General features: G+C 44.5%; 1 protein-coding gene across 2 annotated transcripts in view; it reads left to right on the top strand.

Annotated features, from left to right (window-relative positions):
• Window positions 1-27463, top strand: part of CSRP2 (cysteine and glycine rich protein 2) — a 27791-nt gene extending 328 nt beyond the window's left edge. Inside the window, exons 1-6 of one of the 2 annotated variants that reach the window (XM_006142854.3) lie at window positions 203-301; window positions 17349-17461; window positions 20818-20986; window positions 25431-25560; window positions 26507-26600; window positions 27139-27463. In XM_006142854.3, coding sequence (XP_006142916.1) covers window positions 17350-17461; window positions 20818-20986; window positions 25431-25560; window positions 26507-26600; window positions 27139-27215 — 582 coding nt within the window. In that variant the 5' untranslated portion in view covers window positions 203-301; window position 17349 and the 3' untranslated portion in view covers window positions 27216-27463. Of the gene's footprint in view, window positions 1-202; window positions 302-17348; window positions 17462-20817; window positions 20987-25430; window positions 25561-26506; window positions 26601-27138 lie in introns of those variants that run through there. The other variant, XM_006142855.1, reaches the window with a different exon arrangement.

Below are 27463 nucleotides of genomic sequence, written 5' to 3'. Positions count from 1 at the left end.
TGGGAGTAGGCGGTCGGGCGGGAAGCGACAGGAAGAGGCGGGATTCCTGCCTTTTGTGTCGCGGCCCTTCACCCGGAGCCGGGCTGCGAGCCCCGCAGCTGCCGAACGCCCCAACCCTCCGCGGAGGGTCAGGGAACCCCGGGTGGACTGCGGACGGGGCGGGGCGCTGCAGGCCACGCCCACAGAGGATCTTTAAAAGGCGCGAGCGCGCGCTCGTCCGTGGCTCTCGGACTCCCTGCGTCCTGCCCCTGGTCCTGCGTCGCCAGCTCTGCCCGCGGTGTGTGCGCCGGCCTGGACTCGAGTGAGTAGGGGGCGGGAGGGGGGTTCTCTACGGAGCCCTCTACCAGGAAGGGAGTTCCCACCGCTTCCCAGGTTCTCGGGCAGCCCCGCCGTCCCCGCCCCGGTCCATTCCGACATCCCAGTCCGGATCCCAGTTTGTGGCCCCAGCGATCTGCCTGCAGCCCTGCATTCCACTTTCCTCCTCCATCCCCTAACACACCTGCGCTGCTCCCCCCGGCTCTCCGGACCCCATCCTTCGGTCCCAGACCAGCTGGGCAGGTAAATGATCCCTGCGCGACCTTTGCATTTCACAGGACCGGTTTCTCCGGGGAGAGGCGGAGTCCGGAGTTTCGCATTGCTGCTAATCCGCTTTTTACTAGCCTAGGGCCCCATTCTCTAGCGGTTAGTTGTGTCTCCGCCACCGGGAAGTGGGGTGGGGGGATGGAGGATTCGAGTCTCGGGGTGTCCTCTGCCGGAGTGTACTGCGCACAGGGGCGACTGTCCCAGGTTCGGTCTCTCCCGGGGAACGGTGGGGGCGTCTGCAGCCCGCCGAGCCAGGAATCCGCCTACGGCCGAACGCAGCTCCTGGCATCCCATTGTTTGGTGGTCTCTGGCCACTCAGCACCGAACCTTAAATGTGAAGGACTAGCAGTGGAACAGATCACGTCTAGTTTTTCCCGGAACTTTCTACCCTTCAGGTACAAACAAGGGTGCAAGAATGCTTGGTGGTAAAATGCTGCAACAGGTCATAAAAATCCATCCTGGGTTCCAGAGCCGGATTCAAGAGTTCCACGTAGCGGCCTAGGGGGAAGGGGAGGGCTTTCTAAACCGGCAGGTCCCTCTTCCTCTTCTAAGCCAGAACGCTTGTTGAATACTGGTTTCATTGGTCCGCCAAAACGTTTAACCTGTTTTAAGCAAGCAGACTAAGCACATTTTCTTTTTAGAAATGCTCTTTAATACAGGAAGTCTTTCTGAGTAATTTTTTTTCTCCTTGGACAGTGAAAATAGACTCTTAGTTCTTGACTCTTCTAATTAACTGTTTTAAAACTCTACTTCCAAAGTCCAAGAATTCAAATAAGCCACAAAGTTGGCTATACTTTGACTCAACATTTTCAAGAGAGCGTTGGGTGACTTATGAAGGGCAAATCACACTATTTTAAAACTGCACTTCAAGCTATAAAGGATTTTCTGTAGTTCTGGTCTTCCTCCACTACTAGCTCCCAGGTCCTCTTTTCTCACCATGATTGCTATTAGTTTGTGTTTCTCAGCGTGCTTTCTCTTCTGCATGGTAGTTTCCTTTGTTTCAGAGCCTGAGTCTATCTATATACCATGAGTCTTTAAAATTTTTTTAAAGGATTACTTCATTTTATTTATTTATTTAATTGCTATAGGGCATGTGCGCTCAACAGAGAGAAACAGAAAGAGAGAGAGAGGGAAAGTGTGAAAGCATATGCCAGCTCTGGGACTCGAACCACAGTCAGCCATGTGGGAGTTTAGTGTCCCAACCACCACACCACCTGCTGGCCCTGAAGGTTCCTTTCTTAGGTGATGTGAACATGCTAGGCCCAAAGCCAATACTTGTGTTAATGAAGGAAGGTGTGAATAATATGTCATTTGTGAGGAACAAAAGATTTATTAGATTGTCAGGAAAGTCATGTGTTTTTCTGTGCGAAAATGCATCAGGACGTTCCCGAAGACCCAATAATTCAACTAACAGACACTTGTTAGCAGTTTTTCGTTTTTGTCTTGTTTTCTTTTGCCATTGAGAGAGAGACACACAGAGACAGGCAGTTGTTTATTTATTGACAAAGTCTTGCTGTTAGGGGTTCCTCCTGTCTCAGCTTCTATTAAGTTAGGATTACAGGTTCACACCTGCTAGGAGTGTTACGTTTGGCCCAGGAACTGACCCTGTGCCTCCCAAGCAGTGGCACTACCTATGTGCCACGGTGGCTGGGCTGGTCTTTGGCATATTTGTTACGATTTTTTTTTTTTTTTTTTAGTTCTGTTACAGGTCATTTGCACTTATCAGAGAGAAAGAGAAAGTGAGAAATCACTCTTCAGGGCAGATGGCCATACCCTAATCCTTTCTCTCAGGATTTGGGGCACACACGCACATGTGTCCAGTGTATTTTTCAAACCACTGGGTCCAGGACTCAAACCTTACAGTTGGCCATGTGGTATTCAGCAACCTTAACTTCCAGGCCACCTGGTGGCTGAAGTTTTTCCATAATTTTTTATATTGTCAGAGGACACGAGCACTTGCCAGAGAGAGAGAGAGAGAGAGACTCTGTGTGTGTGTGTGTGTGTGTGTGTGTGTGTGCGCGTGCACATGCCCCCAAAGAGATGTGGTCACACTGCAGTCTTTTTTCCTCTAATTCTCCATCCCATCAGGATTTTGGGCACACAAGCATTGGACATGTTTTTCATGGTACTGGAGCCAGGATCTCAACCAGGCTTGGCTATGTGGGATGATGTGGCTTTTTATGCATAGCACTTAATTGCTGTGCTATGGGGCTTGCCCGCTTATAAATTCTTTTTCTTATCTTTTCTAAAAGAGATTTTGCTGTAGGGTGTGTACACTCACCAGAGAGACAGAAATGGAGAAATCACTCCCTAGGGGAGATGACCACGCTGCAATCTCTTCTACATTCTCCTCTTGGGATATTGGGCACATGTGGGCCTGGCATGAGTTTAAGTTGCTGGGTCCTGGACTCGAACTCTGGTCACCAATGTGGGAGGTGTAGCCATTAGGCCATCTGCTGAACTCCCACTCATAAATTCTTGATGAATTCCTAATGTATTCAACAAATATCCGTTGGTACTTAGGAGCTAAGTACTGTACTGAAAACAGTACTGGCTAGAGGCCTATCCTTACAGAATTGCAAAATCACTTGGCTTTTGGAGAAATTGTGTTTTGTTCTAAAGCAACAAGAATGTGAGCACAGAGTAGCAAGACAGCAATAAACAAGAGGCTTTAGAAACCTGGGTCCAGATGTAATTGCTGCTAAATAGCTATGGTGACCTGTATCTCTTAATTATTCTGCTGGTCAAAAACAAAAGGAGCCAGAGAGAGGGAGCCCTCAGGGAGAGGAGGCATGGCAGGAAGGTCAGGACTGGAGCTAGTCAAGCCTGAATTCACATCCCAGCTCATTGTTGTCATGCCCTAGGGCAAGTTACCTTTACTCCCTGGCCTCAGTTACTCCCTCTTATAAAATGGGTATAATAGCACATTCTTTACAGGCCCGTTGATGCTTGTATAAAACCCAGCCCAGCCTTGGAGAGGTTTCTTGTAAGTAGACAGCATTCTGCATTTAGTGACTACGTGTGTGTTTAGTGACTACGTGTGTGGGGGCGGGAATGGCTATCAGTGACAGTGTCTTCCAGGAGGAGCTGATTCATACTTGAACAGTACCTCCTCCTAGGTCCTGCCTGGAGGCCAGCTTTCTTCCCTTTCTTCCCTTATGTTTATAGGTTCCTCCAGGCACTCGGTCCTTTCTTGGACTGTATTTGCAAGGCATCCCTCAGGTTCTGCTAGGGGGTGACTCCCAGACTCTCATAGGGTTTGATGATCCAGATGGGGATTTCTACCTGTTTTTGTGTCATGGAGCTCTTTGGTGTCCTGTAAAGCTCTGAACTCCTCACAATGTTTGCATAAAATCCAGGAATGGAACTGAGTTTACCAGTCCTCAGCCTTTTTTGTTTTTCTTTTGCCAAAGAGTGCATGTGCTTGCAGGAGAGGGTGGGGTGAGGCAGGCACAATGACCATGCTGCAATCCTTTCTCCTCCGTTTCTACCTCCTCTCAGGGTTTTGTGCACATACACACATGCTCCAGGCTTGTTTCTCAAGCTGCTGGGTCTGGGACTCAAACTGCTTAGTCAGCCATGTGGGATGCAGCTGCCCCAACCACCATGCCACGGGCTGTTTCCAGTTTCCAGAACTTCAGGGAATCTGTGGACCCTGAGTTAAGAATTTTCATTTAGAGGAATCTTTTTCAGTTGAAATTGCAGAAGAACTGGGCACAGTTTCTGATTGTTGAAAATGTTTAAGTCATAGAGGAAGAACCAAAGTATGTGAGGAATCATTTGCAAGAATATTAGGGTCTTTGCTTTTTCGTTTACTATCTCTTTGTGCCAGCAATACTGCTAATTGTCTTTGACTAATAAGAACAGACGCTGAGTAGTACATTAAGGCGCAGTGACTTCCCTGCTCATCACAGGAGGGAAGGTTTCACAGTACTCCCAGAAGAGAGTAACCAAGTCCACATCCAGCACACAGCAGTACAGGAAAACCAAACTTAGAACAGAACCTGTGCCGCTGGGGCTAGCAGGTGGCATGGTGGTTAAGGTGCTGGACTCCCTCATGGCCGACTGCAGTTCGAGTCCCAGACCCATTGGCTCATAAATCACACCAGGTGCATGTGCATGCTTGCCCAAAATCCCCAAAAGAAAATGGAGAGGAAGGGACTTCAGCAGGGCCTTTCCCTCTCTCTGTCTCTCCACAGTGAGTGCATGTGCCTATAGCAAAAACCTTTAAAGAAGGAAAATGCAGACCCTGTGCCAGGGCCAGCAGGTGGCATGGTGGTTAAGGTGCTAGCCTCCAACATGGCTGATCCAACCATGGTTCAGGTCCCAGACCCAGAGGTTTAAGAATCACGCCAGGCAAATGTGCATGCCCGAAATCCCTGGAGGAGAATGGAGAAAAGATTGAGATGTGGCCAGCAGCTCCCTGCCGAGGGTGATTTCTCACTGTCCCTTTCACTGTCCCCCTCTGTCTCTCTTTGGTGCACATGTTCTATGGCAAAAACCTTAAAGAACAATAAAAAAAAGTCTCTGCCATAATCACAGGTCATTACTACATTTGTGTTGCTAACAGTAGTTTAGTTTTAACAATTTTTTTAAGAATTATTTTATTTAACTTTATTTATTTATTTTAATATGACCAGTGAGGGACAGAGAGAGGGAGAGAGAAAGGGAAAGTAAGAAAGCAAGCCACGAGGTCCGAGACTTGAACTGCTGTCAGCCATGTGAGAGTGTAGCACCCTTAACCACCGTGCCACCTGCCGGCCCCGAGTTTTAACAGTTTAACAGATAGCTTTAAATTTGAATTTTACTGGTATTCATTTTGAAGTTGAATTAATAATTTAGTTTGGTCTCACAGTTATGAGTCAATATCTATGCCTCAGATTCCCCATCCATAAAATGGGAATGATAATGCTCACCTCAGTTGTTACATGAGAATTAAGTGAGTTAATGTAAGCAAACTATTGATACTTGACATAAGTAAAGCATCTCATAAGCTGTATGGAAGTATTGGGTCATCAGAAAAGTCACGATGCATTTTTGCAGACTAAAACGTCATGACTTTTCTGATGACTCAATATTTGTAATAATTATTATCTGTCATGGGGCAGACACTGTTCTAAGTGTTTTACATTTGTTGTTTAATCTCAGAATTGCCTTATGATATAAATAAGCTTTATCTTCATCTTTGAAGAGAAGAGCAAATCAGATAATCAACCTACAAGGCCGGCTCCACCGCACAGCAGTTAAAGTATCTTGCATAGAAAACCTTATCCCAAATCCCACTTGAATCCTCGCTAAGGTGGCTTGAAAAGCACATTAGGAGTGTGTGTGTGTGTGTGTGTGTGTGTGTGTGTGTGTACCCCAAATCCTGGCAAGGTGGAAAAATGGAGGAAAAGGTTTGCAGCATGACCATTTCCCATTGGAGGATGTTTTCTCTCTCTTTCTCTCTCTCATGCAAGTGTACATGCAGTTAAAAATTAAAAAAAAAAATTTTTTAATTACAGCAAATAACCGGTCTGTGATCATTTGGCAAATAACTAGTCTTGGCATATAAATCTAGGTCTAACTTGATGTAAAAATCATGCGAATGTTAAATTGTTTGAATAATACCTTGTAGTTTGCACAGATTGTAGATTGCTATGGCAGACGTTGGGGGTCAGGGTCACCAAGCTTTTAGCATAGTTGCATTTTAATGACAATATGTGGTTTGACACATACTGATCCAAATCTGTGTCAAAGATGTTGCTTTTCTCCAAGTGGAAGACATAGTGGGAGCGGAATATAGAACTAGGCAGAATGATGAAGCAGAGGTCACTACTACAGAGAAGGGAGAGTTCACTCCTCTGCGGACCTAGATAAGAGGGGAGGAGTGTTAGGGTGCCTTTTATTGAAAGGACCAGTTTGGGAGTAAGATTGGCACGTGGTGGTCATGGCTCTACTAGCAAGATGGGTGAAGACCAGTGAGGAAGGCAGTCCTGTGTGTAATTTGGTAATTCAAGGACTAATCATTCCCAGGTGATTTGAATGGACCCAGCCCTGAGTGTTTTTTGTAGAAAATCAGATATTGGAGTTTGGGGGACAGGTCAGAATTCTGGGATCAAAACTCAAGTCTAATTTACTTCTTTGGCGATTGGTGACCTCAGGGAGCCACCCAGTGCCTGAACATAGTAGCCATTTTCAGGCCTATAGAGCCCATGAAGGTAAAGGAAGATAACCGTTGTAAAATACTGGCTCTTTGTGAGGTACTTACATACGTTGTCTTAAATCCTTACAACCACCTGTGAGAGAGTTGTCATCCTTTTCCAAATTCCAGCTCGAGAAGTTGAAGCTCAGAAGTTAAGGCTGACCAGTATCACAGAGCTGATAAATGGCTTTCAAACTTATGTCTCTCTGATTCTGACCTCGACACTTCTTTTTTATTTCATTTTTTAAAATTTTGCTATAGGGTGCATGGTTTTGCTGGAGAAAAACAGAAAAAGAGAGGAAGTGAGAAATCACCCCCCCAGAGGAAATGACCATGGTCTCTTCTCTTCTCTTCTCTTCCATTCTTCCCTTGAGATTTTGGGCGTGCACACACACACACACACACACACACACACCTGGTGTATTTTAGAGCCACTGGGTCTGGGACGCAAATCGTGCAGTTGGCCACCACCTTAACCTCAGTCACCTGATGGCTCCTCTTTTTATCTTTTTTAAGTTTCTTTACTTATTTCTTCTATGAGAGAGAGAGAGAGACAGGCAGACAGGCATCCCCAATAGGGTCCTCATGCTGCAATTCCATCCCTAGCTTCAGCTAGCCAGGATCATGGGCGCACACACACACACGCATACACACACACACCTGGTATGTACAGGGAGACCTCAGGATGTGAACCTGGAACTTCCCCACATGGCCTAATCACCACAGAGTATTGTGTTACCGAAGCACCTCTTATACTGGGAATATCTAAGAAGTGTGGGCACTGCAGCTGCTGTGACAGTCATTATTAGTCATAGTAATCTTTAATATGGAAGCTGAACTAAACTTTGGGATCTTTCTCAGTGTCGTTGCAGGAATCCGCCAGTAGTGTCTCTGCAAGTGAGCCCGTGTTGCCACCCCTGTAAAAGTAAACCATACAGACTTTTATTTTTTAAGAGAGATTTTTTGCTTTAGGGTGTGTGCTCTCGACAGAAAGACAGAAAGCAAGAAATCACCCCCCACACACACCAGGAACGACGGCCACACTGCAGTCCCTTCTCTTCCATTCTCCTCTTGGGATCTTGGGCACACAAGCACATGCGCTTAGCATGACTTTTAAGCCACCAGGTCTGGGATTCAAACCACAGTCAACTACATGGGAGTCTAGTGATGTAACCATTACAGCATCTGCTGGTCCCAAAAGTAAACCATACAGACTTTGAGAGCCCTCTCTCCGTGCTCTGTTACATTGTATTACCATGATTTGTTTACATATTTTACCAGCAAAGTTGAGAAAAGCACCCTTCCTTTATCACCTTATTTTCAGCTTCCACCCTAGTCTAGATTTCATATCTTATAAAATGTACTAGAATTAATATATTTATATGGGGACTTCATAAACAGGAAAGCATTATTCTGTGTTTATAAACTGTCCCTACGCTAGAAGAATTACTTGAACTGCAGAAATGCAGTCAGGAGATAGTTGGATGAGGGAGGGAGCTAAGTCAGTTCCCTGGTTAGGGCCACAATGAGAGAATGGTATATGAGGCTTGTAGGGTAAGATGAGTGCTGGTAGCAGGTCGAGCATGGCTTAACACTGGTAGGAAATGCTGTCATGTGTGGAGTGTCTGCTGGATAGGCCGCATCATCAAACTCTCTTTAACTCTATGAAGAATGCATTGTTATTCTCATTTAACATGTGAGGGAGATGACATGTTGACTTCAAAACCAATGATCTTTTTAATTTTTTTATGTATTTTTTTAATTTCCCAGAGTGCCCACACACTTGCCGTCGAGGGAGAAAGCAACCTCTGCTGGGGCATAGCCACACTTCAATCACTTCCCCATTTCTCCATCTTGGTGGGATTTGGAGTACACACACAGGAGCCATGTGTTTTTCAAGCCACCAGGAATGGGATTTGAATCACAGTCAGCCATGTTGGATCAGGTTCCCTTAATCATCCAAGCTATGGAGCTGGCCCCGAAAACCCATGCTCTTAATTCACCCTTTTGCTGAGGTGTCTTAAAGGCCAGCTTGAGGATTTGGCTCACCGGAGCATGCAGTTGGTCAAAGAGACACGAAGAGTCCATCCCTGGTTCACTGGTACTTGCTTAGGTAATGGAAGTAGTCAAGCAGATAGTTTGGGTAGCAAAAGGAAAAAATGTTTAGAACAGGCATCATGTAATGCTTATTTTCCAATGAACTGTAGCGCTCAAATTCTGGCCTTGCTAAAAATCATTGTAACCGGGGACATGCTACTGTCTTACATTCCTTAACAAGTGACTCTCCACTGCCCCACGTGTGCCTCAGGATGAGAGCAGCTTACAGTAAATTCTCCCTTTTGGGGAACTGGATTACATCCAGGTTCTCGTGTAGTAATAAAATGTCAAAGCTTCTGGAAGCATTTGGAATCCGTATTTACAGACAGATTGACTCCAAACCTTTATTTAGTATTGGAGCAGATATACTCTAAGTGGTGACATAAGACTTGAAATTCATGAACTGAAGTCATTCAGATTCTAAATTAAGCTGCTAAATGCAGCACTGGTGGTGTGAGAATGGTCCATGTGGTCATTTTGTGGCTCTCTGTTGGTTTTCTAGAGAATGAGGTAACTTTACCAGAGATGACTCAGATTTAGACTGCAGTAGCTTTCCTCTCAAGGTGAATATTATGAATTTTGGGTGTTGTCTTAGACTGGGAGAGAAGCAGTTAAGCAGAACCGATAGAAGCTCATAGGTGTTCAGAATTAAAATGGGCTTTCGTCTAAGGCAGTGGATCCATCCTAGGACTGGAACACTTTCAGTCATTGAAAGGAAAAAACGAGGGGTCAGCCAGTGGCGTGATCAAAGCATTTAATTCCCATAAGGCTGAATGTGGTTTGAGTCTTGAACCCCATGGCTTGAAGATCACGCTAGGCATGTGTGTGTGCATGCCCAAAATCTGAGAGGAAAATGGAGAAGGGATTGAAGCATGGCAATCCCCCCTGGGGGGTGATTTTTTACTTTCTTTCTGTCTCCAGTTCTGTCTCCTAGTACACGTGCCCTATGGTAAAAACCTTAAGAAAATAAAAGAAAGAACAAGGCTGAGACACAGAATAGCCTGTGTTTGGCCGTTCTGCAAGATGTGTGCACAGTGGGATTTTATTTCTGCTCTGACCATTCTGTAAATTGATGCATAGGATTGGGAAAGGCATGCAGCCGAGATCGCTCGGTGCAAATCCAGTCTGCTGTGATTAATGGCAGCTGTTGTGGAGCCCGACCGCCAAAGGCTTGTAAGAAAAATGAAGCCTTTCGGTTTTTTCACATGCACAGCAATGCCAAGAGTGACAGAAATGGAATATCCTCACACTTCCTCCTGCCAAATTCAGTAAGCATCCATAGGGGAGAGCCTAGAAGTGTAAATTTGAACTTCATTCCTTAGTCACCACCGTGAGTGGTCTTACACTCGCAGTGGGTTAATGTCCCAGAAAAGGAGAGTTGAGGAGCGACTGCTGAGCTCTGTCCCCTTTACCCTGTCTGTGATCCACAGCTGTGTTATTCAGATGCTGGTCAGTGGATTTCCCCCTGGAGCACTGAGGGTGGGATGGGTAGGATGAGATGCCCTCTCCATCTTCAAGCTAGCAGTTAACTGGATTCCCGTCCGGTCCTGTATTTGCCTTGTTTTAGCTTCATGATACCTCCGTGAGATAGATACCTTCCTCATATACAGGATGAGAAAAAAGCACAGGTTCGCAGCCGTCACTGTCATACGAGCGGAGTTATCCCAGGTCTGTCTAAACCAACTCACCTGCCTGCCCTGCTTACATCCTTCAAGTGTGAAATATTTCAGACAGACAAAATCGAGAATAATGTAAAGATCACCCAAGTACCCACTATCTGTCTTAAAAAAGAAAACATAAATCCATAAGCTTTCTGAAGATGCTTTTTTTTTAATGAGAGGGAAAGCATGTGTTCATATGTAGGAGAGATAGCCTTTGTTAGTTATTGTGTAAGATTATTCTAAGAGGGAGAGTAAGTGAGCACCCCCAGCAGAGTCTAGGCACCACAGTCCATCCCCAGCATCAGCCAGCCCAGGTCATGGCACATGTATGCTGGTATACTCAGGGATGTCTCCAGACTTGAACTGGTAACCTGCCCATGTGGGTTAGCCTCACAGAACTTCATGTATTACCTCTGCACTACCATCTGGCCCTGAGATAGGTATCTTTGAAAGGGTCTCACCACTTCATAATCCTCCTACCCCAGCCTGCCAGTAGCTAGGATCACCAGTATGCAATACCACACCTGGCTTTTTTAGGTTGGTCCAGGAACCAAACCAGGGCTTCATCTGTGGCCTCAGCCACTGTGCAGCGGTGTCCTCCTGCTTGCACTGCCATAGCTGGGCCTCTAAGGACATTCTTTCTGTTACATCATTCACCTGTATCACAGAAAAGGTTTCAGAAAAATCTTAGGAAAACCTTAAATCGAGTAGGACTTCAAACATGTTGTGATAAGCCAAATACAGTAGCAGATAATGTAGGAAATAGAGACATGGTCCTCACCCTTGAGGGGCAGAGCCTGTCATTAGGTATTTCCTGAAAAGCTGACCTAGTCACACTTGGTTGCATAGTAGGTGAATTTAAAGCACCCTGAATTACATAAAGGGAAGGTATGCCCTTTTTAAAAAATATTCAGGCTGCTGGGCCAGCAGGTGGCATTATGGTTAAGGTGCTCAATTCTCACATGGCTGACCATGGTTCGAGCTCTGGACCTGGAAGCTTGAAAAAAATCACAACGGGTACAGGTGCATGTGTGCCCAAGATCCCAGGAGGAGGGATTGCAGTATAGCCATCACCCCTGGGGGTGATTTCTCACTTTCCCTGTCACTGTCTCTATTTCTTCTAATTCTAACTTTAGTTTTTATAGCAATCTGGTTCTTTATTGGTGACTGCTCCAAAGTAAATACATGTGAAAAATGAAAGATACCAGGCTAATTTTAAATGGTTCACTCTTCTTTTTTTTTTTACTTGTTTATTTCTGAAACTTTTTTTTAAATTAATTTACATTCATTCCCTAAGCATCATCACAGCATACAAAATGTGATTTCCCATCCCACAGTGGCTTAATCATGCATGTTATTGTCAATAATTTTCCATTTCTAGTTACATATATATACACACACATATGTATATATATTTTACCCCTATTTCTGACCCTCTGCTTTTTCCCACCCTCTTCCCACACTATCTCTGGTGTCTACAGTTGTCTTCTTTTCCTTTTTCCCTCAGATTTCATTGATCGCACAATTTCTTAAATAATCTAACTTCTTTCAATAGCAAGTTTCGCTGATAATTTCGAGAAAAGCAGTTTTTCACACCGGACGTGGATATCATGTGTCATGGTTCAAGTCCTGGACCTGGCAGTTTGGAAAACACACTGGGCGCATGTGCATGTGTGCCCAAGATCCTGAGAGGAGAATGGAAGAGAAGGGATTGCAGTGTGACCATCCCCCCCTGGGGGGGTGATTTCTCGCTTTCTGTCTCTATGTCTCTCTCTCTCTCTGTCTGGTGAGCACACGCGCCCTATAGCAAAAACCTCTCCAAAAAAAAAAAAAAGAAAAAAGCAGTTTTAACGTTAATAAATCAAAGAAGTGCTTTCTAATATGAGAAATGCCTCCGTAATAAAAATGGTTCTGGTCATCTCAGTTGCGCTCTGTTGCACAGAGGTGATTTGCTACTCAAACAAACCTGGATCCATATGAAAGATCATGGGTTCAGTTCCTGGTCGACCTGTACTCTCATGGGTAGTCCACCCATGATCCTGACTGGCTGGGAAGGCTGGCAGGGTGGGCAGTGGCACAGTGTGAGCCCCTGTTGAGGGTGCTGGCTTTGCTCTTTTTCTCTCATAAAAGTAGTAAACTTTATAAATAAAAATGCCTCAACAGGGCCAGCTGGTGGTGTGGTGGTTAAGGTGGCTGGATATCATGTGTCATGGTTCAAGTCCTGGACCTGGCAGCTTGGAAAACACACTGGGCTCATGTGTGTGCATGCCCAAAATCCAAAGGAGTAAATGGAGAAGGGACTGTGGCGTGGTCATCCCCTGTGGGGGGTGAATTCTCACTTTCCCTTTTTCACTCTCTCTTTCTTCTTCTCCCTCTCCCTGTCTTCAGCAAGCACATGCGGCCTCTAGGAAACACTTAACAACAAAAAGCCTCAACAGTAACAAAGGACTTTAAGAGCCATCTAATGCTTGGGCTCCAATACAAGTGACTGTAGTGTCATTATCTATGGGCCTGGCATCAGCCTTTGGTTGGAATCCAGGGGAAATGCCAGATGTCTGTTGTCTCCATGAACATTCTAAAACGCAGGTAAACACAGGCCGGGGCAAAGTCAGTGTCACATCAGCTCAGGTTGTGGGGGCTAGGGCTTTGTGTCTTAGGCTTTACACGCCGGCTCAAATTTCATTTGCAATTTAAACATTCAAGCACCTGTCTCCAGGGAAGGGAATAAAAGATCTGTACAGCTACAAAGAAAAGCTTGCAAATATGCCAGATATGCTTGTTGCAAGAGAATGATACTGTGTGGGTGCCTTCACAGTCAGCCCGGTAACATCTGTGGACTCTTGGAATTACTCTGTCCTGTCTGGATAAGAGAAGTAGGCTTTTTGCAAATTGAGACTGACAGTTCAGTGATAAGCAGTCCTATCAGGTCTCTTTGTGTGTGTGTTGTTTTAAGGAACAGGAGCTCCTATTCCAAACGGCTTAAAAAGGGAGTTTATAAATGGCATACATAGCTAAGGAGTGCAGGGTATGAGGAGACAGCTGAATTTGGGGCTTTAAAGCACGAACTTCATCCTTAGGTTCATTTCGCATAGTGGCTAGACAGCTGCTAGCACCTGCACTCTTGAAAGTCACACTGTTTTCAACCAAAGCCTTGGGTTTAACGTTCTTTGAACTGGACCAGGTTAGTGCCCATTCCTAAACCAATAACTGGCAGGAAGGAGGAATGCATTGACTTTATTAACTGTCACAACTCAGCCCTTGGGAGTTGGCGATTGCGATAGTGTGAGTGTTTTTGTCCTTTCTTGTCAACTCAGGTGGAAACCAAACCTCCCCAATGCATCCATGTTGAGATGTGGGGCCAAGAAGGTGTTAGAACCTTCATGAATGGATTAATGCCACTATAAAAGACTCATGGGAATGGGCTGATCTCTTCCACTCTCCTGCCGTGAGGAACAGCCTTCTTCACTTTGGGAGGATGCAGCATTCAAAGACACCATCTTCAGAGCAGAGACTGGGCCTTAAGCAGATGCCGAGCCTGCCGATGTCTTGATCTTGGCCTTCCCAATCTCCAAGCCTATGAGAAGTAAATGTGGACCTGGCAGCTTGGAAAACACACTGGGCTCATGTGTGTGCATGCCCAAAATCCAAAGGAGTAAATGGAGAAGGGACTGTGGCGTGGTCATCCCCTGTGGGGGGTGAATTCTCACTTTCCCTTTTTCACTCTCTCTTTCTTCTTCTCCCTCTCCCTGTCTTCAGCAAGCACATGCGGCCTCTAGGAAACACTTAACAACAAAAAGCCTCAACAGTAACAAAGGACTTTAAGAGCCATCTAATGCTTGGGCTCCAATACAAGTGACTGTAGTGTCATTATCTATGGGCCTGGCATCAGCCTTTGGTTGGAATCCAGGGGAAATGCCAGATGTCTGTTGTCTCCATGAACATTCTAAAACGCAGGTAAACACAGGCCGGGGCAAAGTCAGTGTCACATCAGCTCAGGTTGTGGGGGCTAGGGCTTTGTGTCTTAGGCTTTACACGCCGGCTCAAATTTCATTTGCAATTTAAACATTCAAGCACCTGTCTCCAGGGAAGGGAATAAAAGATCTGTACAGCTACAAAGAAAAGCTTGCAAATATGCCAGATATGCTTGTTGCAAGAGAATGATACTGTGTGGGTGCCTTCACAGTCAGCCCGGTAACATCTGTGGACTCTTGGAATTACTCTGTCCTGTCTGGATAAGAGAAGTAGGCTTTTTGCAAATTGAGACTGACAGTTCAGTGATAAGCAGTCCTATCAGGTCTCTTTGTGTGTGTGTTGTTTTAAGGAACAGGAGCTCCTATTCCAAACGGCTTAAAAAGGGAGTTTATAAATGGCATACATAGCTAAGGAGTGCAGGGTATGAGGAGACAGCTGAATTTGGGGCTTTAAAGCACGAACTTCATCCTTAGGTTCATTTCGCATAGTGGCTAGACAGCTGCTAGCACCTGCACTCTTGAAAGTCACACTGTTTTCAACCAAAGCCTTGGGTTTAACGTTCTTTGAACTGGACCAGGTTAGTGCCCATTCCTAAACCAATAACTGGCAGGAAGGAGGAATGCATTGACTTTATTAACTGTCACAACTCAGCCCTTGGGAGTTGGCGATTGCGATAGTGTGAGTGTTTTTGTCCTTTCTTGTCAACTCAGGTGGAAACCAAACCTCCCCAATGCATCCATGTTGAGATGTGGGGCCAAGAAGGTGTTAGAACCTTCATGAATGGATTAATGCCACTATAAAAGACTCATGGGAATGGGCTGATCTCTTCCACTCTCCTGCCGTGAGGAACAGCCTTCTTCACTTTGGGAGGATGCAGCATTCAAAGACACCATCTTCAGAGCAGAGACTGGGCCTTAAGCAGATGCCGAGCCTGCCGATGTCTTGATCTTGGCCTTCCCAATCTCCAAGCCTATGAGAAGTAAATGTGTGTGCTTTGTAATTACCCAGTCTTAGGTGATCTGTTACAGCAGCACGAGACAGACCCAGGCAGCAGTCGTCAGTACTGCGTAAACCAGTGCTTGTCAGACTATCTGTGGGAAAGGACTGTTGTCGGGTCTTAATTTTCAAGTGCAGACTGATTGTCTGACTGTGCTCAACAAGACGAGTCTCCTGGCCATGCTTGCAGGGGTTGTGGCAGAGAACTGTACAAAGGTTTCTAAATGTTCACCTGAATCTTGTCTTGAGTTTGTAACAAGCATGGTGGACTCATACCAGACTCCATTTTAAGTACCTCTCTAAACCACATGGACTAGAACCGTGCTCAACCATGTGGGAGTCCAGCGCCTTAACCATCATGCCCACCACCGTTTCTAAAGATGAAAGAATCTTCCGTCGTTTCTGCACAGCAGCCCTTCTTTTCCTTGCCAGGTTTGGGTTAGCGAGGCAGTCTCAGCTTTCTCAGCCAGCTCTTTGTTAGTGAGGGGGCCGTTTATCCAAGGAGACTTACCAGGCCAAGGCTACACAGACCACCATACAAAGAAAGCCTAAAAGGATGGTGGGAGAGAGGTATTATTGCACTGCGATTGTTTTTTCTAGACACCACTCAGTGCAAGGCAGACATAACATGCCTTCTTAGCAGGATGCTGCTGGCCACTGAACTAGGCACGTTAAACTGTGCCCAGGCAGACCACTTGATTGAGAAGCAAGATTCGGAAATGTTGGCCCTGCATCACTGTAAGACCATCTAAGATCTAAACTTCCAGCTGGACCATCACACCAGGCCTCTCCAGTCAGAGGCTGATTGGCATGCTCAGCAGACGACTCACCTTGCTGGGAGTGAACTTGGTAGCATGTTCTGAACCTGCCAAAGAGGGTAGAGAAACAACTGTGGGCTGGACTAGTGGACCTTGTGAGAAGGGCAGCCTAGAAGCCTAAATTATAGCCATCTGGCTGGGTGTTTGTTGTGGTTACAGTGAGGCTCCATGCATGCAGTTGTTCTAGTGCAGACACAACTATTTTTGCTGTAACAGTGCCTAACTTTAGCAGACAAATATAAAACTTGTTCAAGCAGAACAATACACTTTCTTCCTCTCTCAAGTGTATCCTAGCTTGTGTATATGAAATACTAAGAATTGAGTGTTCTTACGATGAATCATAAGCATGGTGTAAAAACCTCTACCCAAGTGTAGTCTTTGGGTGAGTTTAAAAACTGTTCAGTGGAGACTGGGCATGTTAAGAAAGGGGGCGTTTGCCTCCCCATTCCTCGCCCTTCTTCCTCCTGTAGATCGTTGTGTTCCTGGCGACCTGTACTGTCGTACTGAAGGCAGACCCTCTCTCTAGAGGGAAGAAAAACTTGCGCATGGCAAGCCAGAGTGTCCGAATGAAAGAGCTGTCATTTGGGAGAAGAGAGGAGGTTATTTTGGAGGAATGCAGGCCTTTGAAAGATGTGGCTAGGATGGCTCATAAAGAAACAGTCTGCAGGGACCAGCAGTTAGCGTAATGGCTTTGTCGCTGGACTCCCATGTAGTCTACCGGACTACATGGTTCGAGTACCGGACCCGGCAGCCTAAACTCACGCCGGGCGCGTGTGCGTGCATGCCCCAAGATTCCGAGATGAGAATGGAGGAGAAGGGATTATGACATGGCCATCCCCCCCTAGGGGGATTTCTTGCTTTCTATCTCTCTGTTTCTCTCTGTCTGTCTGGTGAGCACACATGCCCTATAGCAAAAACCTCTCCAAAAAAAAAAAAAAAACAGTCTGCAGCTGCCTCCTGGGTTTGAACAGCCCCGGTGGGTGGGGGAGCCCTAAGACAAGCAGGAGGCCCATTCTCACGAGCCCTGTGTCCCTTCAGAATGCCTGTCTGGGGCGGTGGAAACAAGTGCGGGGCCTGCGGCCGGACCGTGTACCACGCAGAAGAGGTGCAGTGCGACGGGAGGAGCTTCCACCGCTGCTGCTTCCTGTGCAGTAAGTATTGCCCTGTGCCCACTGGGGCAACATTACGTGTAAAAAGCTTCAATGATCTATTTAAGGAAAAGCATGTGTTTTATAAAAACCAAGTTTATTTTAGACCCGTGAGTGGCGGTTACCTGTCTATCCTGGAAGACTTCGTTGTGTTGAGCTGAGCACCAAGAGCGGGCGGGAGGTCCAAGACAGACACGTAGCCTTCCTGCGTGTCCCCACAGCTCATGGCAGTGTGGGTGTCCCCTGGCCTCTGCTTTGCTACCGTGTCTGTCATGCCCGCCTCACTCAGTGCTCAGTGCTGTTTATGCAGTCTGGCATCGTGCACAGTTTTTGGCACACGGGAAGGGCCTGGCCCCAATTTCTGAGTCAATGAATGTTTTCTTTTTTTTTTTTTATTTTTTTTATTTATTCATTCATTTATTTTTTAGTTTGACCAGAGAGAGACAGAGGGTGAGAGTGAGAGAGAGAGAGAGGAAGTGAGAAAGCAAACCACCAGATTCAGGACTTGACCCTGGGTCAGCCATGTGGGAGTGTCCAGCTCCTTAACCACCACACCACCTGCTGGTCCCCATTGAATGTTTTCTGATCTACCCCAGCTTCCTCTTTCTGGCTGGGCTCCTTTTTGAAACCTTCTTGCATATTTCTTACCATGCTGATAATTGAAAATTCAAATTTGTCTAGAAGCTTAAATTCTGTCATCTCTGACAATACTCAGAATTATTTTTGGTTACTGATATTCTAACTTTGAGGGAAAGAAACCTAGGATATGAAAATCCCAGGGAGGCAAATTGGGAATTTCTGTTGTTTATAGATGGGAAATTATCACAGTGCCTGGAATAGACAGGAAGTAGGACATGAAACATCACATGCCGGGGCTGGCAGGTGGCGTGGTGGTTAAGGGCGCTGGACTCCCACATGGCCATGCATGGTTCAAGTCCAGAACCTCGTGGCTTGCTTTCTCATTTTCTATCATTTGCTCACACTCTCCCCTCTCCCCCCGGTCAAAAAAGTATACATAAAGAAATAAATAAAGTTAAATAAAATAATTATTCTTTAAAAACCACATGTCTCTATGCTCAAACGATAGTACCACGTAATGAAAAAAAACAGAATTAGAGAAGCCTTACCCGCTGATCCCCTCTAATGACAGCTAAGTCTTCTGTTTTAAACAGAAGGGTAACAGCTTAAGGAAACATTTTCATTAATCATTGTGTGATTGAAATGACAGAATTTTCTTTCATGAAAAGATTTATGTCAGAGGAATTTATCCATACATGCATATATTCGCCTTATCTATAGTACCGTGCCATGGAAATCACTGTAAGAAACCATTTGTTAAAAATAAATTTAGTTACGTTAAGAAATAATCCATAGAGGGCCAGCAGATGGCATGGAGGTTAAGGTGTATTCCCACGTGGCTGACTGTGGTTTGAGTTCTCGACCTAGCAACCTGAAAATCACCCCAGGTGTGCATGCGTGCATGTGTGCCCCAAATCCCAAGAGGAGAATGGAGAAGGGATTGCAGCATAGCCATCCCGCCTGGGGTGCGATTTCTCACTTTCCCCCTCTCTGCATGCACCATATGGCAAAAACCTTTAAAAAATAAAAAAAAAAAAGAATCCTTAGAAAAAACTATTCTCTCAAATTTGAATTGTCCTTTTCCTTCTAGAAGCCAGATCATTCTGGGTCATATCTGGATCTATCAAAGTGTAACTGCTTGCAGACAATTGTAAACAAACAACAGCAAGTTGCTGTTACAAGAAATAAAACTTCTGCTCATACATGTCTGCTCTGTAGGCCTCCATAATAGCCACTGTTTCTCAGATTTGGAAGGCCGTCACCACTAAACCATCAAAGCCACTTCTCAGAAGATTTGGTTTAACCATTCTTCTCTTAGAAGCTACTGACCTTATTTTATTTCTTTTCTTAAAGGAATCTTTTTTTTTTTTAAATCAATTTTATAACCAAGAAAGTAAGGGGCTAAAAAAGAACATGCAGGTACTTTAGAAATTGTTATTTCATCAAAGTTAGGCCCTGATGCCTACACTACCATAAAGTTCGTGTGGACTAAATGGAAAGTTCTTTACTGGGCATTTTTACTGCTGCTTCCTAACCTCTGTCTCTGCTGACTAGCACCTTGTAAGGAAATCACTCAGAGTAGTCTGAAACCTATGAGCATTTTTACACGAGAACAGAGAAGGATGAGGTCTGGGGAGTGGAGGGGGGGTTTTACAGCAAAATTCATATACCTAACTTGCTTTGGTTAACAGATTCCTGTTCTTCAAACATTTCGTATTTATTTGCATTTATTCTGTTAAAGGTATCTGCCCTTCGTTGGGTACAGGCTATTATATCCTTAAGCTAACAGATTTCTGCATTTGAGCTTCAACAGACTCTAGAGTAGGTGCCGTTTTAGGAGACTAACAGAAACAATGTGTTTTAAACCAGTTATCTGGTTGTCGCTCCCCCCCATTTCTGTCCTTTGTTCTCCTTTTCTCCTTCCTTTTGTTTCTGCCTCTTTTATGGGGGGGAGGGGACCCTCTTTTCTACTAGACAGATCTTTTATTTCCAGCTGCCCAACTGTGCTACCAGTGAGCTCCTCTACAATTCACTATTTTTCTCCGGCTTAATTGAAGTTTTAGAAAGTGAAATAATGTCTGGATAAAACATGATGACATTTGGCAGTTTTATGAAGTGGGATATGTGGAGATGTCTTGTGGCAAGAAATCCATCAAGAAAGAATGTGTTCTCCTTTGGGACAGAAGGGAAAGCAAATGCAGACTTGAAACCACTTGATGGTTTTCAGACATACTTATCACCACTGGAGAAACCAGTGGGGAGATGAAAGAATAATACTTTTTCCCATCTTAGACCAGTGATGAAAACGAATTCTGGATTTAAAACTATTTTTATTCAGGGGCGGGTGGGGGTGCATTTTGGGGAGTCGAGTGCTGCAGAGGCACTCCAAGACTGCCGTTCTTTGTTAGGTTGCATTTAACACTAAAACTTGGTATGAAGAAGATGAAAAGGTTGAGGATTAGGCGTAAGGCATTGCTAATTTTATTCCTTTTGCTCATGGAAGAATAGCTACTTCTGAAACACCACACTTCTTCCTTCCAGAGAGGCAGATCAGATTGAAAAGTCTGAGGCTTCTGGTTGTTAAAATTCTGATACAACAATTCTGAAGCAACTATCCCCTCCATGGAGGAAGACAATCCTCAAATGTAGCTGACCAGGCTGGATGCCGTCTCAGGGCTGAGCCTGTGCCTTTGCCATTTGTAGACCATGTGTGTCTCCATTGTTCTCAGGAAACAGGCATCTTTGGAACACGTTTAAAGCCTTAATTTCTCCCCCCTCAGTGGTGTGCAGGAAAAATTTAGACAGCACAACCGTGGCCATCCATGATGAAGAGATCTACTGCAAATCCTGCTATGGAAAGAAGTATGGGCCGAAAGGCTACGGGTATGGCCAGGGTGCTGGCACACTCAACATGGACCGTGGCGAGAGGCTGGGCATCAAGCCAGAGAGGTAAAGTGGAAGAATGTTTGTCACCTTCAGAAATGAGTTACAACAGTTAACGTTGCTTGGTGAATGGGAACCTGAGGGTTCCCAGATTCTTAGTTTAAATTAAGCAAATAAAATGTGACTCAGATTTTCTCATGTAAACACGTGGCTATTCTTTAAAATATTGACAGTTAAAATTCAACAGAGTTCTTATTAATCATTCCAGTGATTTCTAGTCCTGGTTTTATAGCATTGAAAGGTATATTGGGGACTTAGGATGTTCTTAAAAACAAGTGATTGGGGCCGACAGGTGGCGTGGTGGTTAAGGGCACTGGACTCCCAAATGGCTGACCACGGTTTGAGTCCTGGACCTAGCGACTCGCTTTCTCACTTTCCCTCTCTCTCACCCCTCACACATGCATACTCACTCTCTTGCTCTGTCTCTCTATGGTCAAATTAAAATAAGTAAATAAATAAATGAAGTTAAATAAAAAATAATTATTAAAAAAAAAGCAAGTGATTGGGGCCAGCCACACGGGTGCAGTGGAAGTGAACTGCCCCATGATGTCAGATCCAGGTGAGAGATCGGGGTTTAATTCCCACGTTGACTGTCCGCGCCAGGTGCATGGGCCTGCTTGTGATCCTGACTGACTGAGAAGACTGACAAGAGACTCTGTTGAGGGTGCCTTTCTTCCCCACCCCCCCTCTCTCTCATAAAAAGAAAGAAAAACTTCATTAAAAAATTTTTTTTTTTGTAGATGACTTTTTAAGCTTGTTTAAACCTTTAAAAAATATTTTAAAAATAAATTTCAACTATTACATTCTGTGGATTCTTCCAAAGTTAACTGCAGCATTATTGTTTTATTCTTTACTTTTTTTTTTGCTAGAGAAGTTTTTGCTATAAGGCATGTGCACTCGCTGGAGACACAGAGACAGAAAACAAGAAATCACCCCCCACCAGGCCCCGGGGGGATGGCCGCGTGGCAATTCCTTCTTCTTCAGTCTCCTCTTGTTCGAGCGTCCAGTGTGAGTTTTAAGCCGCAGGGTCGAGGACTCAAACTGCTGTTGACTACGTGGGAGTCCAGTGACATAAACCATTAAGCCATCTGGTCCCTATTCTTTACATTTTTAAAAAATTTACATTTAATCACTGTACATCTTTACATTGTACAAAATGCTGGGAAAAGAAAATGATTTAAATTTATTCCATTTCACAGCATTTTAGAAATGTCAGAAAACCAGTGATAGAGAAATATGGTCTCTGCCTAAGGAAAGGTGTTTCTCATGCAGTTGGGCAGTCGGTGACAATTCCTGCCATTCCTTCTACATAGAATCTTTCGTCATCTTGCTCTCAGGGCCAGCCTGTGGCATGGTAGTAAAGTGAAATGGATCCCACATAGCCAACCACTTGGTCAGTGACCTAGTGGCTTGGAAAACATGCTAGATGCATGTGTGTGTGCACAATGTCAAAGTAGGGAGAAATAGAGAAGGGACTACAGTTGGGACCATCCCCAAGGGTGTATTTTCTCTGTCTCCGACAAGCACATATACCCCATGGCAAATAGTTCCTTTTGTATTTCATCTTCAGCCTACCTTTTTTGGAACTTTTTTCATTCAATTTTTAATCCATTAATTCTCCATTTTAACTCAACATTTTTCATATCTAAAGACGCCAAAAGTGGTGTACTGCTCTGATAAAATAACCCTTCTTTAGATGAGCCCATGAATCCTGCCAGACCCCATGTGACCTTAACATGTTAACCCGTGTAATGCTCACAACACTCTTACAAGGTAGTGTTTCCTGTCTTATTCATGAACAAATCAAGATAGTAACTTGCCTGAAGTCACACTGTTAATTGTAGACCATGGAACTTAATCTTACTCCAAAGTTTATGAGCTGAAACACTATGTATTCTGGCTTAGCTAAAATAACTATCATATTTCAAATGCCTGGTGTCTGCTGAGCATTTATCGTTATCCTGTGTAAGCCTCACAGTAACTCTCAAGTGTAGATATTTTGTCCCTGTTTTACAGAGGGCACTAAGGGTGAGGTCACACAGAAAATCGAGGGAGTAGGGATTGGAGCCTATGTTTTTCTGGTTCTGAAACTTGTGCTACATTCAGGGTCACCTCTGTCTCCTGGGCTCTTTCCACACTCCAAAGTTGTGAAAGAACAAACTTACTACTGCATGTTGTTATTCATAGGAGCCCAGGTTACCTTTGTTTTCTTAAACATTGATTGTACTTGCTCTGCTCATTCCAATTGATAAAATCCATTCTTGTTTTCAAAAATTATACTTCAGGGCCAGCAGGTGGCGTGTTGGTTAAAGGCATTAGATTCCCATATGGCTGACCACGGTTTGAGTCCTGGACCTGGTGGCTTGCTTTCTCACTTTCCCTTTCTGTCTGTCTCTCTCTCTCTCTCTCTGTCTCTCTCTCTCTCCATCTGGTCAAAATAAATAATAATAACAAATGAATAAAATAAATAAATCTTTTTAAAAATTTCAAACTTTTTGAAAACATGTATTTATATCAATCTTTCCTCAACCAAAACCAAATTCATCCATGACCCCAAAAGTAAGACAATGATTATGGCTAGTCTTAAAGTTATAAAGACTAGTGGACCCCACTCTTTATCTACTCCCACTTCTCTACCTTCTCCAATAATCTACAAGCCTTCTGTGCTGCCCTGTCTCCATCTGTGACCTTGCAAGTTGGTTTCTTAGGCTGGCCATGCAATTCATCCTTCAAGATCAGGAAGTATAGGGGCTTCCTTCCCAAGAAACCTCTTAATTATCCTGAACACCTGTGGTCTGGACTGCCCTTGTGGCACATGGTAGTTATGACAGCCATGGACATAAACAACTTCATAACCACATCCTAGAGAGGCAACAGTGAGTGGACAAGAACATTTTCATTGAGGCAGACTTGCATTTTTCAGTTCAGGCTCATTTTGGCAAGTTCAGCTTCTGTGCCCCCATTTCTTCACCTGTTTGTACAACCCCACAAAGTTGTTTTTCTTTTTTTGGAGAGGTTTTTGCTCTAGGGCGTGTGTGCTCACCAGAGAGAGACAGAGACAGAAAACAAGAAATCACTCCCAGGGGGGATGGCCACGCCACAATCCCTTCTCCTCCATTCTCTGGGGATCTTGGGCACGCACGCACACACACATGCCCAGCATGAGTTTAAGCCACTGGGCCTGGGACTCGAACCGCAGTCGACTACATGGGAGACCAGCAACATAGCCATTACGCCAACTGCTGGTCCCCCCTACAAAGTTGTTAAAAGGTAGATGGGAAGTGACCAATGTGAAGTTCTTACTAATGTAATGATTGGTGGGTTTGGAAATTTTTCTTGAGACTCTCCTAATTTCAAGTGTTAGATATCATTAACAAACTTTTAAAGATCTCTTTAAAAAGTAATTAAATTGGGCACATGTGTGCCTGTGATCCGAGGTTGACAACCTGGGTGGGGGATGGCAACATGAAGACCCTAGTGGAGGTGCCTATCTCTGTTTCAAGGAAGAAATAAAATGAAAGGGCTTTTAAATCTTTTCAAAGCCCAAGACGTATTTGCATGCAGTAAGTACACCTACTTCCTGACTGGAAAGGATTCCTACTAAGAGAAGAAATACAGTTGTTCAGAGACGTGTGAATAGTGATAAGAACATCAGTCTATCTACAGAAAAAGATAAACAGGTCATACAGTAAAATGTCGAAACTGTTTCCCTACCAAGAAAGTAGTTTGTCCACACTTTCTCCTACTCAAGATGTATTAGTAAAACAAACTTTCTTGGTTATAGACTACTTCACTGACCTATTTGCAGAAATTTTTAACACTGATTTTTTAATCCCCCATGAAGTAAAAGGCTGTTTAAGTAATATGAATCTGGGTCAAATATATGTGCTGTTGGGAACCAGCAGTTAGCGTAATGGCTATGTCGCTGGACTCCCACGTGGTCAACCGCGGTTCTCGTCCCGGATCTGGTGGCTTAAAACTCACGCCGGGCGCGTGTACGTGCGTGCCCAAGATCCCGAGAGGAGAATGGAGGAGAAGGGATTGCGGCATGACCATCCCCCCTGGGGGGGTGATTTCTTGCTGTCTCTATGTCTCTCTCTGGCGAGCGCACGCGCCCTATAGTGAAAACCTCTCAAAAAAAAAAAAAATGTGCTGTGCTGGGTTTTTATTAAGCATAGCATAGCTGCCTGGTGGAGAGGCCAGCACTGGGAACTAAGTGAGTCCTACTCAGACTCAGAGGGACAAGTATGTAAGTTTGAGGCCTTGTCTGTAACAGTGAGCCCGTGAAAAGATTAATAAGCTTGGATGCAACTACGATGATGTTTCCTTCCTACTGTATTCGTCCACAAAGATCTCCAGCCTTGAGACAATATAGCAGTTAAATCGAAGGTTTCATCTAAGGGCCCTTTGGGAAAATCTTGCCTAATTTCTTTTTTTTCCTTTCTACAAGTGCTCAACCCCACAGGCCTACGACAAATCCAAACACTTCTAAGTTTGCACAGAAGTTCGGGGGTGCTGAGAAATGTTCCAGATGTGGAGATTCCGTGTATGCTGCCGAAAAGGTCATTGGTGCTGGAAAGGTGAAGTGCTTTTTTTGAATGAGTAACAGCGAATGATTCCTCTCTGCTCCCATTCTTCCCTTAACGCTTCCACATTCTAGTTACTATGTCTTATAAATATATGTCTTGGATTATACCCTTTTAAAAAACAACCTTCCATCAGAATCATTCATCTTTTCCAGTGGTTCTCTTATTTAACAAATCACTGTTTAAAAGAAACCTGTTTCCATAGGGGGCACTGCTTAAGGTTGTTAATAGGAAAAGCCAAGCTGTTAAAAACCTAGAATCTACAGGTTGTTCATAGTAGTTAAAAACAAAACAAAACAAAACAGGGACCAGCAGTTAGCGTAATGGCTATGTCGCTGGACTCCCACGTAGTTGACCGCAGTTTACGTCCCGGACCCGGTGGCTTAAAACTCACGCCAGGCACGTGTGCATGCATGCCCAAGATCCCGAGAGGAGAATGGAGGAGAAGGTATTGCGGCGTGGCCATCCCCCCCTGGGGGATGATTTCTCGCTTTCTGTCTCTCTGTCTTTCTCTGTCTGGCGAGCACATGCGCCCTATAGCAAAAACCTCTTCAAAAACAAAACAAAACAAAACAAAACAGTTATCAGAGTGAGGTTGCCTAATACTAATAGGGCATGCGGGTCCTCTTTCTTTGAGCTGCTAGAAATGAGGCAGTTCACTTGAAAGGAGCAGACTGGGCTTGTGACAGATCTGAGACTGCTCTCAGGGAAAAGCCCCTTCCATGCTGAAGTCCCCAGCCCATGTGTTCTGAGAATGAACTTTGAACTCAGCCCTTCTGTAGGTGGCAAGAATATAGATACTGAAGAGGTCAGTTTCAGCCTACAGGTGAGAGTTGAACCATAGAAGTGACAATCACTTGGTTGATATTCTTGCCATACATCTAAATTGTACTACATAAAAACGGCCTCTCAGACATACTGACACATTTGTCTTTTCTAGCCCTGGCACAAAAATTGTTTCCGATGTGCCAAGTGTGGGAAGAGCCTTGAATCAACAACTCTGACTGAGAAAGAAGGTGAAATCTATTGTAAAGGTAAAATTAATTGCAGTTACTGCTACCCATATAAATATCCTGCTGACTACTGGCTAATGAAGTGTCACCAGCGTTAAAAAAAAAAAAAAAGGTATTTTGAAGGAGATAGTCACTGGTTATGTGAAAACAAAATACACTTGCAGATGGCAGAAGCACAGACAACCTTAATTTCCTGACCATTTAAAAACCACCCCACTGATAAACAATACCATCACCAATCTTTCAACTGCATGTTTTAAACAAAGCAGATAAGTAAATGAAGGTAAAAGACATATATAACTCACCTGTCCTGACTTTCATGCTTGCAACTCAAGAGGGACCAAACCAAGAGCTAAATACTATGGAATCGGAGTGCTTGGACTCACCATCACAGCCTTAAGTTATTTACTGCATGGCACATATTACATCTTAAGTCAACTGAACTTTAGTAGAGCCAACAGTTTGGTTTTTAATTTGTGGGGGTTTGTTACCACATGGGTCTTACGCAGTGCTGGCAAAGCTCGAAGGACTAGCTGTAACTCTCCATTTTCTTTTGTAGGATGCTATGCAAAGAACTTTGGACCCAAAGGATTTGGCTATGGCCAAGGAGCAGGAGCCCTTGTTCATGCTCAGTAAAGGCAGTAAACCCTGAACTAAGCATCACATTGAGCGAGATCCTCTTCATAACCGAAACACAGATAATCTTGTAACACTAAACTACTGTGAAATTCTACCAGCGTTAAGTACCGCAGTACTGTATATTACCCTGTACTTGGATAGGCTGGATAACCCGTAGGAAGAAAGCACTGTATCCTTTTGCTTTTATTCACTAGCATTGTCAAGAAACGTTTTTCATTTTAAATAAAACTTTAGCTTGATTTGGC

Source organism: Tupaia chinensis, unplaced genomic scaffold (assembly GCF_000334495.1).
Source record: "Tupaia chinensis unplaced genomic scaffold, TupChi_1.0 Scaffold000085_1, whole genome shotgun sequence".
Taxonomy (NCBI): domain Eukaryota; kingdom Metazoa; phylum Chordata; class Mammalia; order Scandentia; family Tupaiidae; genus Tupaia; species Tupaia belangeri.
The sequence above is the reverse complement of the archived record's forward strand: the minus strand, read 5'-3'. Positions and strand labels throughout refer to the sequence as shown.